The sequence below is a fragment of the Primulina eburnea genome, chromosome 13 (assembly GCF_022965805.1).
Source record: "Primulina eburnea isolate SZY01 chromosome 13, ASM2296580v1, whole genome shotgun sequence".
Lineage (NCBI taxonomy): Eukaryota > Viridiplantae > Streptophyta > Magnoliopsida > Lamiales > Gesneriaceae > Primulina > Primulina eburnea.
Genome location: NC_133113.1, coordinates 1,322,446 through 1,336,742, shown reverse-complemented (window position 1 = coordinate 1,336,742; position 14,297 = coordinate 1,322,446). Strand labels below are relative to the sequence as shown.

Here is a 14,297-nt window from a genome sequence, read left to right as displayed (position 1 = left end):
TTAGATTCGGGTTGAGAGTTTTCGGGTGGCTCGGGTTAGGGTTGGGTTCGGGTTGAGCAATTTTTGAATAGAATTATTCCTTAACCCGATTCAACCCATCCAACTCACTCGAATTGACACCCTTTGAGAAAGCTGAATTTGGAGCATCTATCTTTAGAGAAACAGTCTAATTGAGCTTCCATTGTTTTTGTTTTCGAATGATTTTTATTTGGGTTGTTTTGTTAAGTAAAAACACAAAAATTATCATGAAACAGTTTCACAGATCAATTTTGTTGAACGGGTCTCCAATCTGATCCGATTAATGAAAAAATATTAGATTATATGTTAAAATATCACACAAAATAAATATTTGAGAACGTCTCATAAGAAATTTTATTAAAAATTATTTGACTAATATATCCCATTTGTGTAGCCACGTCATCTAATCTATTCACGTTATTTTTTTATCATAACAATACTTAATCAGTTTAATTTAATGATCCATATGTATTATAAATTTTTTAAAGCGATATACTAGGAAATTATAATGTTTTGAAAAGTTTCATAAATATCTATTGAGTAGGTCTTTCATAAGATGGTTTCACGAATCTTTATTCGTGAGACAAATTAATCATATTCATATTTACAATAAAAAGTAATATATTTGACATAAAAGATAATATTTTTTCGTGAGTGACCCATATAAAATATATGTTTCACAAAACTGACCCTTGACACCGTCTCACAGGAGTTTTGTGATGTCTGTTTTGTGCGCGTGTATTGTTGATTGTTTTTTTAAAAAAATTAACTATTTTATATTATATTTCAAATTTAGATTTTACCCTTTAAATTTTAATTTTTTTCATTTAAAAACACCATATATACATCTAAAAAAAATTCTAAGGTACTGATAAGGAGATTATCAATTATCATTCATTTTAATTTGAAATTTTTTTTGTCTACTTTTTCAAACATAGATTTTTTTTTCTTTTAACCAAAAATAAAATTGACTTTTAAACTAGTGGTTCTCACTCAATTTACTATTTTAATCGACTAATTTGTATTTTTAAAAAAAAATTAGTCTCTTTCACCCGAGTGTTGACGTTGCATCAGATACATCAGCAATATGTCATGTGAAAAATGATTAAAATTAAAAAGATAGAAATTAGTGAATTAAGATTGCAAATTGATCTACATAACCTAAAATAGAAAATGTACAAATTAGTCGACTATCGGCTTCATGAGCGGGGTCTCGGGCACAATTTTATTTTGTAAAGCTTCACTTTTATTTACATTGTCTTTTTTTAAAAATAAAAAAAAACAATTTCGTACGTAACTATTAGCACTTACTAACTTAATTAATTTATATTCTAATATTTAATTTCATATTTATTTATTTGAATTAATAAAATGACGTATTTCTATTTAAAAACCAAATTAATTAAAACAATTTATTTAATTCGGTTCCCTTTTTTAAAAAAAAATGGTTTAAACATGATGAACTGATTTTTTTCAAATACATTCCAGTTTTATTTTAAAAAAATTTACTCGGACCACAGAATGGGAAGATTACTAAATTTGAGTCGGACCATAATAATAATAATAATAATAATAATAATAATAACTATAATAATAATAATTATTATTATTATGATTATTATTTGCCACAATATTGGAAGTTACCTTATTTGATTAACCCAATTAACTATAAAGATCTAGGACCGGGTTAGGTTTTATTTGGGTAGGTTTTCTAGAAACTTGTGAGACGAATCTTTTATTTGAATCACCCGTAAAAAAGTAATATTTTTTATGTCAAAAGCATTGCTTATTATTGTAAATATAGGCATCACTAACTCATTTCGAAGAAAAAATCTGTGAAACCTCGTCACAAGAGACGTACTATTTATCTAAAAATTTACCTAATCTGGCATATCCATTCTGTTCCCACTTACATCCGAAATTTAATAGTATTATTACGATTGTTTGACATATTGTGTAAAAATTTAGAAATTAAATTAAAGTTGAAAACTTGAAATATCGATTGATTTTATATTCTGCATTAATTTTTATAAGAGTGGGTCTGAGACCGTCTCACGGATCATAATGTGTGAGACGGGTCAACTCTACCCATATTCACAATAAAAAATAATACTCTTAGCATAAAAAGTAATATTTTTTTATGGATGACCCAAATAAAAGACTCGTATCACAAATATGACTCGTGAGACCGTCTTACATAAGTTTTTGCCTTTTTATAATGTGTAGAATCGAGTAAGAGAATTATTAGCGGAAAATATCGTCTGGGTTTTCTTTTTCATAGTCAAAAGCATTAAAATCCAAAGTGTATTTATTTGATTTTTTATTTATTTATCGTAGTTTAGTTGTAATTGAAATTTGTGGAAGGTATTATTTGATTTCAAGAGTCGATATGAAATTAGGATTCAAAGTTTTTGCTAATAATAATATTCAGTTATCCCTTTTTACCTGCTTTTTTGAAGTCAAATATATCAAATCCAAATTCGAAACAAACTCATGAAAATAGGGTCTAATTGTCCCATAGGGGCTAAGCTTAACTTTTGACAAATCCAAAATCAAAAGTAGGTTTGAAGCAGAAATATTTAAATTTCATATTCTCGAGCCGATTTGAAGCGACGAGTTAGTCAAAAACCGTCGCTAATTAACGACGGTTATATGATGGTTACGACAACGATAACCGTTGTCGTTGAACACACTTTCAACAATATTGTCAATTACAACAGTTTTAAATGACCTACTAGGGACGACGGATTTTATTCGTTGTCTTTTAGCGTTTTTGTTGTAATGTCTTTACGACATCACCCCAATTTTGTGAATATTTATCAATAAATGTGGGGTTCACTCAAAATCAAATGGACCATTAATATCCATCTTTAGTTACATATATAATTGGATCGAGTGAAACTATGCTTGTATTTATAGGACGAAAATACAAATATTAAATCAAAAATATTTTAATAAATGAAAATGAAAGGTTATAATTGACAAAAATAAATGGATCGATGCTAAGAACGAAAGGAAATGAAAACGATCGAATTCAAAACTTTGAAGTTGATTTGTCATAAAATGAGGAAGATTTCTAACCACTTAAATTAATGGTTATTTAAGTTTGGAAAATAATTATTTGGCTAGAAATAATTTTCAAACAATTATGGCTCTAGTTTGAATGAGTGGTAATAATTTTAAAACATGCATGTCATAAAATAGCTAGCCACGATGGACTTCTTCAATTGGTCATATCTTTTCAAAAAAATGGGTTTGAAATGAAAACATTATATATATATATATATATATATATATATATATATATATATATAGACACACACACACGCAGTTATATCCATATATATCGATTCAAGCCATCAAAGCAAAATGTCTTGTTATTCTTCTGCAAACCCTTCTGCATCAGATCTTCCATTAAAAGAAATCCCAGGAAGTTATGGTTTGCCCTTTTTCGGGGCGATAAAGGACCGTTTCGATTACTATTATAATCAGGGAGCGGAAGAGTTCTTCCGGGCCCGAATCAAGAAATACAACTCCACGGTCTTTAGGGTTAACAGCCCTCCAGGCCCTTTCAATGCCAAAGAATCTAGAGTCGTCGTTCTTCTTGATGCTGTTAGCTTCCCTATCCTTTTCGACACGTCGAAAGTCGAAAAGAGAGACGTTTTTATTGGCACTTACATGGCTTCAACTCATTTTACTGGTGGATATCGCGTTTGTGCCTATCTTGATCCTTCGGAATCCAAGCATGAAATCCTCAAGGGATTCTTTTTGTCATTACTAGGGAGGTTGCACAAAGAAATCATCCCCACTTTCCGGAGCTCGGTTTCGAGGCTGTTTACCGATCTTGAGACCGAGTTATCTGATAAAGGGGAAGCAAACTTCAACCCCATTAGTGATAAGATGTCATTCGATTTCTTATTCCGTTTGTTTGCTAATAAGAGCTCGTATGATACTAGTGTTGGGGGAGATGGTAATGCCAAACTTGATAAGTGGTTGTTTTTGCAGCTTGCACCTTTGATAACATTAGGGTTGAAGTATCTCCCAAAATGTGTGGAGGATCTCTTGCTCCACACATTCCCTTTGCCTTCTTTCCTTGTGAATTCGGGTTATGAAAAAGTTCGAAAGGACTTCGATAAGGCGGCCAAGGAGTTACTCGATGAGGCGGAGAAAGAAGGGATCAGCAGAGACGAGGCTTCTCATAACTTACTTTTCCTTACAGGGTTTAATGCATATGGTGGCACCAAGATTTTATTCCCAGCTTTGCTAAAGTACGTCGGAACCGGTGGATCGGATCTACACAGACGGCTAGCGGAGGAGATCCGCACCGTGGTGAATGAGGAAGGTGGGATAACACTAGCAGGGCTAAACAAGATGAGCTTGGCCAAATCAGTGGTGTGGGAGGCCTTGAGGATTGAGCCTCCTGTTACATCTCAATATGCCAAGGCTAAAGAGGACATAACGATCACGAGCCACGACGCGTCGTACGTCATAAAAAAGGGGGAGATTATGTTTGGATATCAACCCATTGCTACCAAGGACCCCAAGATATTCGTCGACCCCGACAAGTTCGTAGCTGATAGGTTCGTCGGAGACGGGGAGAAGTTGATCGAGTACGTCTATTGGTCGAACGGGAGAGAAAGCGAGAATCCCACGGCAGGCGACAAGCAGTGCCCGGCAAAGGATATGGTAGTGTTGCTATCAAGATTGATGCTTGTTGAGTTTTTCCTTAGATATGATACATTTAGTGTGGAAGTTGGGAGGCTTCTGCTAGGATCATCTGTCACGATCAAATCCGTAACCAAAGCCACGTGAATTTTTTTCCATTTTTTTGTTGTGTATAAAATTGTATAATGCCATTTAATTGGAGTTAGAAATATACTTTCGACATGTGTACCAGATAGTCCGTAGATCACATATATCGAGTGAAAATTGTAATTTTAGTTCCGTAAATTAGTATGGTTTTAATCATATAAGTTATCAAAATCTGATTTTCATAAAAGAACTTGGATTTTATTTTGGTTGTTGTCTTCTTTTCTTTGTTTCAAAACTACTAAATCCATTGAATATGATTTATTGACTCTGAGTCTATCCTACGTGGAATATGTGGAGAGAATAAATTTCATATTACTCAAATTAAAATATATCTAATAAAAAAATAAAACAATATGATACTCAATATTTCAAAATAAGAGGAAAAATTTAGTCATTTCGCTTTATTTTTATTTACTAGATAAATGTACGTGCGTTGCACGTTGAGAAATAGAGATAATTTATATATGATAGTTTTATTTAAATATGTTTAAATTATTTTTGAAATAAGAATAACTTTAATAGATAAATAATTAATTATTTGGTTACAAATGAAATCATCACATTTTCTTGTCTTTGATTTGAAGACCTCTTGGAATCTTTTTGTGCCCGTCGGTTTTTATCTTCTTATCTATTTTTTTGTACTCGCCAATTTGTTCTTCATCTTGAATCTTTATTTCATCTTCGTCTTAATGGATCTTCATGTTTTTGTTGATATTTATTTCATTTGATTTTTCTATCTTAGGTGGTACACTGCTTTGTTTAGTTGGCTTGATAATCTTCCGAGATCTCCGTTTCTTGATATTGATATTTGTTGTTGGATAATTGTCATGTATCTCAATAGCTTCTGTCACAATTTTTAACACTTCATCACATTTTTCTACTGAATTATCCAACTTGAACAAGAATGTATGGAGCTTGGAGCTTGGTTAATTTAACGAATCTTTATATGTGTTATTTGGTAGATTCTGCATTGAAAATCTTTATTGTTAGATGCAATATTTATGTAGATATAAAATCATTTGTTTGTTTTATCTTATATTTGGTCATAAATTTGAATGAAATCTTCAATAGAACATCCAACAAAAGACGATGCAACTTTTCTAAATAATGTTATTATTGCCATCTCATTCTCATATTCAATTTTAATTGTTGTCCTATACCTGTAACATAAAGAAGTAAAGTAATGATCATTTATTTTAGTGTGATCTAAAACTTGAGTTATGTATTGGTAATTTGTTTTACATAAAAATGATTTGAATTCATTTTTATTTCTATTTTTCTATCCATTTGATGTATATAAGAGTAATTATTACACATAAAACTAATTTAAACTCATTTTGATTCTTTAGAAGTGTTTTCTAATTGTACAAAATAATTATTTGTGTTTGTTATGCATAGGGTTTTACAATTTGGCAAATTGACAGCCACGTCAATGCAATCCTCATTATGTTCACTATTTGCTTAGTATAGGGCTTTGCACGGTAAATCACAATTATAAGAAATAAATATGGCGTCGTGGGTAATAAATATAACTTTTGACATAAAAATTAAGCAACATTCGAACTAAAAGATAAATCTTTCACTATCATTCAGTTTTGTTAGGTTAAGCGTGCAAGAATGAGGGTAGTATTGGGATGAGTGAACGAACACCTATGAAGTTTTCGTGAGTTAAGCTGCTGACATTGTGTCGCTTATTTTAAATTTCATTAAAGATATAATTTTTTTTTTAAAAAAAAGCTGTAAATTTCATTACAAAAAAAAATTCATTTTTCTTCAATTATTATAAAATTCATTAATACCTGAAAACGAACAAAAAAAAGACATGTATTTATTAATATTATTTAATGAAAATAAGGACATATATGTAAATTCACACAATTTTATTAGAGTTTTCAAATATATTAGTTGTGTATTATTTAGGTTATTAATGAATGTTAATTTACTCAAGTTTAAAATAAAAATTGCATAAAAACTCCTACGAGACTGTTTCACGGGAACATGTCTCCTCTCCTACCATAATCATGAAAATCATTGTTTTTCACTCTGAAAATTGATTGGTTGGCCCATCTGAAGGATATATCCATGAGACCAGCTCACATAAGACCAATTCAAAAATTGGATAACTATAAAAAATCAAAAATCAAAAAAAAAAAAAAAAAAGAGAAGTCAAACAAAAATAATTATTTTTAAAATAAAGATATAATTCATTCTGTGAAAATACATTGTAAATTTTATTATTCTTCTATTGACCGGTTGGCCCATCTGAAGGATATATCTATGAGACCGGCTCACATAATTTCAATTCAAAAATTGGAGAATTATAAAAATTCATAAATAAAATAAAAGAAGTCAAACAAAAAAAAAATTAAAATAAGGATATAATTCATTTTATGAAAATATATTGTAAATTTTATTATTCTTCTATTATTTTAAATTATATTAAAGATATATTTTTTTAAAACAAATAAATTATAAATTCTATTTCAAAAAATGGTGCTAAATTTCATTTTGTTCAATTTTATTTTGAATTAATTGATAGGTGAGAAAAAAACAAACAATAGAATATGTATTTATTATTATTATTATTTTAAATTTTATTAAAGATATTAATTTTTTTAAAAAATGATATGTAAATTTCATTCCGAAAAATGAACGCTTAATTTAAATTTCATTCTAAAAAACTGTAGCTTAATTTTTATTTTTTTCCAATTTATTTTAGAATATATTAAATAATAGATGGAAAAATACAAACAAGCGAAGAGAAATACATTAATTATTATTATTTACGTTATTCACAGATGTTAATTTATTTCATTTGACCCATCCAACTCACTCGAATTGACACCCTTTGAGAAAGCTGAATTTGGAGCATCTATCTTTAGAGAAACAGTCTAATTGAGCTTCCATTGTTTTTGTTTTCGAATGATTTTTATTTGGGTTGTTTTGTTAAGTAAAAACACAAAAATTATCATGAAACAGTTTCACAGATCAATTTTGTTGAACGGGTCTCCAATCTGATCCGATTAATGAAAAAATATTAGATTATATGTTAAAATATCACACAAAATAAATATTTGAGAACGTCTCATAAGAAATTTTATTAAAAATTATTTGACTAATATATCCCATTTGTGTAGCCACGTCATCTAATCTATTCACGTTATTTTTTTATCATAACAATACTTAATCAGTTTAATTTAATGATCCATATGTATTATAAATTTTTTAAAGCGATATACTAGGAAATTATAATGTTTTGAAAAGTTTCATAAATATCTATTGAGTAGGTCTTTCATAAGATGGTTTCACGAATCTTTATTCGTGAGACAAATTAATCATATTCATATTTACAATAAAAAGTAATATATTTGACATAAAAGATAATATTTTTTCGTGAGTGACCCATATAAAATATATGTTTCACAAAACTGACCCTTGACACCGTCTCACAGGAGTTTTGTGATGTCTGTTTTGTGCGCGTGTATTGTTGATTGTTTTTTTAAAAAAATTAACTATTTTATATTATATTTCAAATTTAGATTTTACCCTTTAAATTTTAATTTTTTTCATTTAAAAACACCATATATACATCTAAAAAAAATTCTAAGGTACTGATAAGGAGATTATCAATTATCATTCATTTTAATTTGAAATTTTTTTTGTCTACTTTTTCAAACATAGATTTTTTTTTCTTTTAACCAAAAATAAAATTGACTTTTAAACTAGTGGTTCTCACTCAATTTACTATTTTAATCGACTAATTTGTATTTTTAAAAAAAAATTAGTCTCTTTCACCCGAGTGTTGACGTTGCATCAGATACATCAGCAATATGTCATGTGAAAAATGATTAAAATTAAAAAGATAGAAATTAGTGAATTAAGATTGCAAATTGATCTACATAACCTAAAATAGAAAATGTACAAATTAGTCGACTATCGGCTTCATGAGCGGGGTCTCGGGCACAATTTTATTTTGTAAAGCTTCACTTTTATTTACATTGTCTTTTTTTAAAAATAAAAAAAAACAATTTCGTACGTAACTATTAGCACTTACTAACTTAATTAATTTATATTCTAATATTTAATTTCATATTTATTTATTTGAATTAATAAAATGACGTATTTCTATTTAAAAACCAAATTAATTAAAACAATTTATTTAATTCGGTTCCCTTTTTTAAAAAAAATGGTTTAAACATGATGAACTGATTTTTTTCAAATACATTCCAGTTTTATTTTAAAAAAATTTACTCGGACCACAGAATTGGAAGATTACTAAATTTGAGTCGGACCATAATAATAATAATAATAATAATAATAATAATAACTATAATAATAATAATTATTATTATTATGATTATTATTTGCCACAATATTGGAAGTTACCTTATTTGATTAACCCAATTAACTATAAAGATCTAGGACCGGGTTAGGTTTTATTTGGGTAGGTTTTCTAGAAACTTGTGAGACGAATCTTTTATTTGAATCACCCGTAAAAAAGTAATATTTTTTATGTCAAAAGCATTGCTTATTATTGTAAATATAGGCATCACTAACTCATTTCGAAGAAAAAATCTGTGAAACCTCGTCACAAGAGACGTACTATTTATCTAAAAATTTACCTAATCTGGCATATCCATTCTGTTCCCACTTACATCCGAAATTTAATAGTATTATTACGATTGTTTGACATATTGTGTAAAAATTTAGAAATTAAATTAAAGTTGAAAACTTGAAATATCGATTGATTTTATATTCTGCATTAATTTTTATAAGAGTGGGTCTGAGACCGTCTCACGGATCATAATGTGTGAGACGGGTCAACTCTACCCATATTCACAATAAAAAATAATACTCTTAGCATAAAAAGTAATATTTTTTTATGGATGACCCAAATAAAAGACTCGTATCACAAATATGACTCGTGAGACCGTCTTACATAAGTTTTTGCCTTTTTATAATGTGTAGAATCGAGTAAGAGAATTATTAGCGGAAAATATCGTCTGGGTTTTCTTTTTCATAGTCAAAAGCATTAAAATCCAAAGTGTATTTATTTGATTTTTTATTTATTTATCGTAGTTTAGTTGTAATTGAAATTTGTGGAAGGTATTATTTGATTTCAAGAGTCGATATGAAATTAGGATTCAAAGTTTTTGCTAATAATAATATTCAGTTATCCCTTTTTACCTGCTTTTTTGAAGTCAAATATATCAAATCCAAATTCGAAACAAACTCATGAAAATAGGGTCTAATTGTCCCATAGGGGCTAAGCTTAACTTTTGACAAATCCAAAATCAAAAGTAGGTTTGAAGCAGAAATATTTAAATTTCATATTCTCGAGCCGATTTGAAGCGACGAGTTAGTCAAAAACCGTCGCTAATTAACGACGGTTATATGATGGTTACGACAACGATAACCGTTGTCGTTGAACACACTTTCAACAATATTGTCAATTACAACAGTTTTAAATGACCTACTAGGGACGACGGATTTTATTCGTTGTCTTTTAGCGTTTTTGTTGTAATGTCTTTACGACATCACCCCAATTTTGTGAATATTTATCAATAATGTGGGGTTCACTCAAAATCAAATGGACCATTAATATCCATCTTTAGTTACATATATAATTGGATCGAGTGAAACTATGCTTGTATTTATAGGACGAAAATACAAATATTAAATCAAAAATATTTTAATAAATGAAAATGAAAGGTTATAATTGACAAAAATAAATGGATCGATGCTAAGAACGAAAGGAAATGAAAACGATCGAATTCAAAACTTTGAAGTTGATTTGTCATAAAATGAGGAAGATTTCTAACCACTTAAATTAATGGTTATTTAAGTTTGGAAAATAATTATTTGGCTAGAAATAATTTTCAAACAATTATGGCTCTAGTTTGAATGAGTGGTAATAATTTTAAAACATGCATGTCATAAAATAGCTAGCCACGATGGACTTCTTCAATTGGTCATATCTTTTCAAAAAAATGGGTTTGAAATGAAAACATTATATATATATATATATATATATATATATATATATATATAGACACACACACACACGCAGTTATATCCATATATATCGATTCAAGCCATCAAAGCAAAATGTCTTGTTATTCTTCTGCAAACCCTTCTGCATCAGATCTTCCATTAAAAGAAATCCCAGGAAGTTATGGTTTGCCCTTTTTCGGGGCGATAAAGGACCGTTTCGATTACTATTATAATCAGGGAGCGGAAGAGTTCTTCCGGGCCCGAATCAAGAAATACAACTCCACGGTCTTTAGGGTTAACAGCCCTCCAGGCCCTTTCAATGCCAAAGAATCTAGAGTCGTCGTTCTTCTTGATGCTGTTAGCTTCCCTATCCTTTTCGACACGTCGAAAGTCGAAAAGAGAGACGTTTTTATTGGCACTTACATGGCTTCAACTCATTTTACTGGTGGATATCGCGTTTGTGCCTATCTTGATCCTTCGGAATCCAAGCATGAAATCCTCAAGGGATTCTTTTTGTCATTACTAGGGAGGTTGCACAAAGAAATCATCCCCACTTTCCGGAGCTCGGTTTCGAGGCTGTTTACCGATCTTGAGACCGAGTTATCTGATAAAGGGGAAGCAAACTTCAACCCCATTAGTGATAAGATGTCATTCGATTTCTTATTCCGTTTGTTTGCTAATAAGAGCTCGTATGATACTAGTGTTGGGGGAGATGGTAATGCCAAACTTGATAAGTGGTTGTTTTTGCAGCTTGCACCTTTGATAACATTAGGGTTGAAGTATCTCCCAAAATGTGTGGAGGATCTCTTGCTCCACACATTCCCTTTGCCTTCTTTCCTTGTGAATTCGGGTTATGAAAAAGTTCGAAAGGACTTCGATAAGGCGGCCAAGGAGTTACTCGATGAGGCGGAGAAAGAAGGGATCAGCAGAGACGAGGCTTCTCATAACTTACTTTTCCTTACAGGGTTTAATGCATATGGTGGCACCAAGATTTTATTCCCAGCTTTGCTAAAGTACGTCGGAACCGGTGGATCGGATCTACACAGACGGCTAGCGGAGGAGATCCGCACCGTGGTGAATGAGGAAGGTGGGATAACACTAGCAGGGCTAAACAAGATGAGCTTGGCCAAATCAGTGGTGTGGGAGGCCTTGAGGATTGAGCCTCCTGTTACATCTCAATATGCCAAGGCTAAAGAGGACATAACGATCACGAGCCACGACGCGTCGTACGTCATAAAAAAGGGGGAGATTATGTTTGGATATCAACCCATTGCTACCAAGGACCCCAAGATATTCGTCGACCCCGACAAGTTCGTAGCTGATAGGTTCGTCGGAGACGGGGAGAAGTTGATCGAGTACGTCTATTGGTCGAACGGGAGAGAAAGCGAGAATCCCACGGCAGGCGACAAGCAGTGCCCGGCAAAGGATATGGTAGTGTTGCTATCAAGATTGATGCTTGTTGAGTTTTTCCTTAGATATGATACATTTAGTGTGGAAGTTGGGAGGCTTCTGCTAGGATCATCTGTCACGATCAAATCCGTAACCAAAGCCACGTGAATTTTTTTCCATTTTTTTGTTGTGTATAAAATTGTATAATGCCATTTAATTGGAGTTAGAAATATACTTTCGACATGTGTACCAGATAGTCCGTAGATCACATATATCGAGTGAAAATTGTAATTTTAGTTCCGTAAATTAGTATGGTTTTAATCATATAAGTTATCAAAATCTGATTTTCATAAAAGAACTTGGATTTTATTTTGGTTGTTGTCTTCTTTTCTTTGTTTCAAAACTACTAAATCCATTGAATATGATTTATTGACTCTGAGTCTATCCTACGTGGAATATGTGGAGAGAATAAATTTCATATTACTCAAATTAAAATATATCTAATAAAAAAATAAAACAATATGATACTCAATATTTCAAAATAAGAGGAAAAATTTAGTCATTTCGCTTTATTTTTATTTACTAGATAAATGTACGTGCGTTGCACGTTGAGAAATAGAGATAATTTATATATGATAGTTTTATTTAAATATGTTTAAATTATTTTTGAAATAAGAATAACTTTAATAGATAAATAATTAATTATTTGGTTACAAATGAAATCATCACATTTTCTTGTCTTTGATTTGAAGACCTCTTGGAATCTTTTTGTGCCCGTCGGTTTTTATCTTCTTATCTATTTTTTTGTACTCGCCAATTTGTTCTTCATCTTGAATCTTTATTTCATCTTCGTCTTAATGGATCTTCATGTTTTTGTTGATATTTATTTCATTTGATTTTTCTATCTTAGGTGGTACACTGCTTTGTTTAGTTGGCTTGATAATCTTCCGAGATCTCCGTTTCTTGATATTGATATTTGTTGTTGGATAATTGTCATGTATCTCAATAGCTTCTGTCACAATTTTTAACACTTCATCACATTTTTCTACTGAATTATCCAACTTGAACAAGAATGTATGGAGCTTGGAGCTTGGTTAATTTAACGAATCTTTATATGTGTTATTTGGTAGATTCTGCATTGAAAATCTTTATTGTTAGATGCAATATTTATGTAGATATAAAATCATTTGTTTGTTTTATCTTATATTTGGTCATGAATTTGAATGAAATCTTCAATAGAACATCCAACAAAAGACGATGCAACTTTTCTAAATAATGTTATTATTGCCATCTCATTCTCATATTCAATTTTAATTGTTGTCCTATACCTGTAACATAAAGAAGTAAAGTAATGATCACTTTTTTTAGTGTGATCTAAAACTTGAGTTATGTATTGGTAATTTGTTTTACATAAAAATGATTTGAATTCATTTTTATTTCTATTTTTCTATCCATTTGATGTATATAAGAGTAATTATTACATATAAAACTAATTTAAACTCATTTTGATTCTTTAGAAGTGTTTTCTAATTGTACAAAATAATTATTTGTGTTTGTTATGCATAGGGTTTTACAATTTGGCAAATTGACAGCCACGTCAATGCAATCCTCATTATGTTCACTATTTGCTTAGTATAGGGCTTTGCACGGTAAATCACAATTATAAGAAATAAATATGGCGTCGTGGGTAATAAATATAACTTTTGACATAAAAATTAAGCAACATTCGAACTAAAAGATAAATCTTTCACTATCATTCAGTTTTGTTAGGTTAAGCGTGCAAGAATGAGGGTAGTATTGGGATGAGTGAACGAACACCTATGAAGTTTTCGTGAGTTAAGCTGCTGACATTGTGTCGCTTATTTTAAATTTCATTAAAGATATAATTTTTTTTTAAAAAAAAGCTGTAAATTTCATTACAAAAAAAAATTCATTTTTCTTCAATTATTATAAAATTCATTAATACCTGAAAACGAACAAAAAAAAGACATGTATTTATTAATATTATTTAATGAAAATAAGGACATATATGTAAATTCACACAATTTTATTAGAGTTTTCAAATATATTAGTTGTGTATTATT

The 14,297-nt window shown here is 30.0% G+C and overlaps 2 protein-coding genes across 2 annotated transcripts; both read left to right on the top strand.

Annotated features, from left to right (window-relative positions):
• The first annotated feature begins 3,360 nt into the window (after positions 1–3,360).
• Positions 3,361–4,883, top strand: LOC140809306 (allene oxide synthase 3-like). The gene has a single exon (XM_073166891.1). It carries the CDS (start codon positions 3,388–3,390, stop codon positions 4,828–4,830), a length of 1,443 nt encoding a protein of 480 aa, XP_073022992.1. The 5' UTR covers positions 3,361–3,387; the 3' UTR covers positions 4,831–4,883.
• A 6,028-nt stretch (positions 4,884–10,911) lies between these two features.
• On the top strand, positions 10,912–12,437 carry LOC140809381 (allene oxide synthase 3-like). The gene has a single exon (XM_073166979.1). The coding sequence runs from the start codon at positions 10,939–10,941 to the stop codon at positions 12,379–12,381; it is 1,443 nt and encodes a 480-aa protein (XP_073023080.1). The 5' UTR covers positions 10,912–10,938; the 3' UTR covers positions 12,382–12,437.
• Positions 12,438–14,297: the final 1,860 nt, after the last annotated feature.

Excerpts from the sequence above, each read along its gene's own strand:
- LOC140809306 (XM_073166891.1), top strand. The coding sequence starts at position 3,388 with ATGTCTTGTTATTCTTCTGCAAACCCTTCTGCATCAGATCTTCCATTA.
- LOC140809381 (XM_073166979.1), top strand. The coding sequence starts at position 10,939 with ATGTCTTGTTATTCTTCTGCAAACCCTTCTGCATCAGATCTTCCATTA.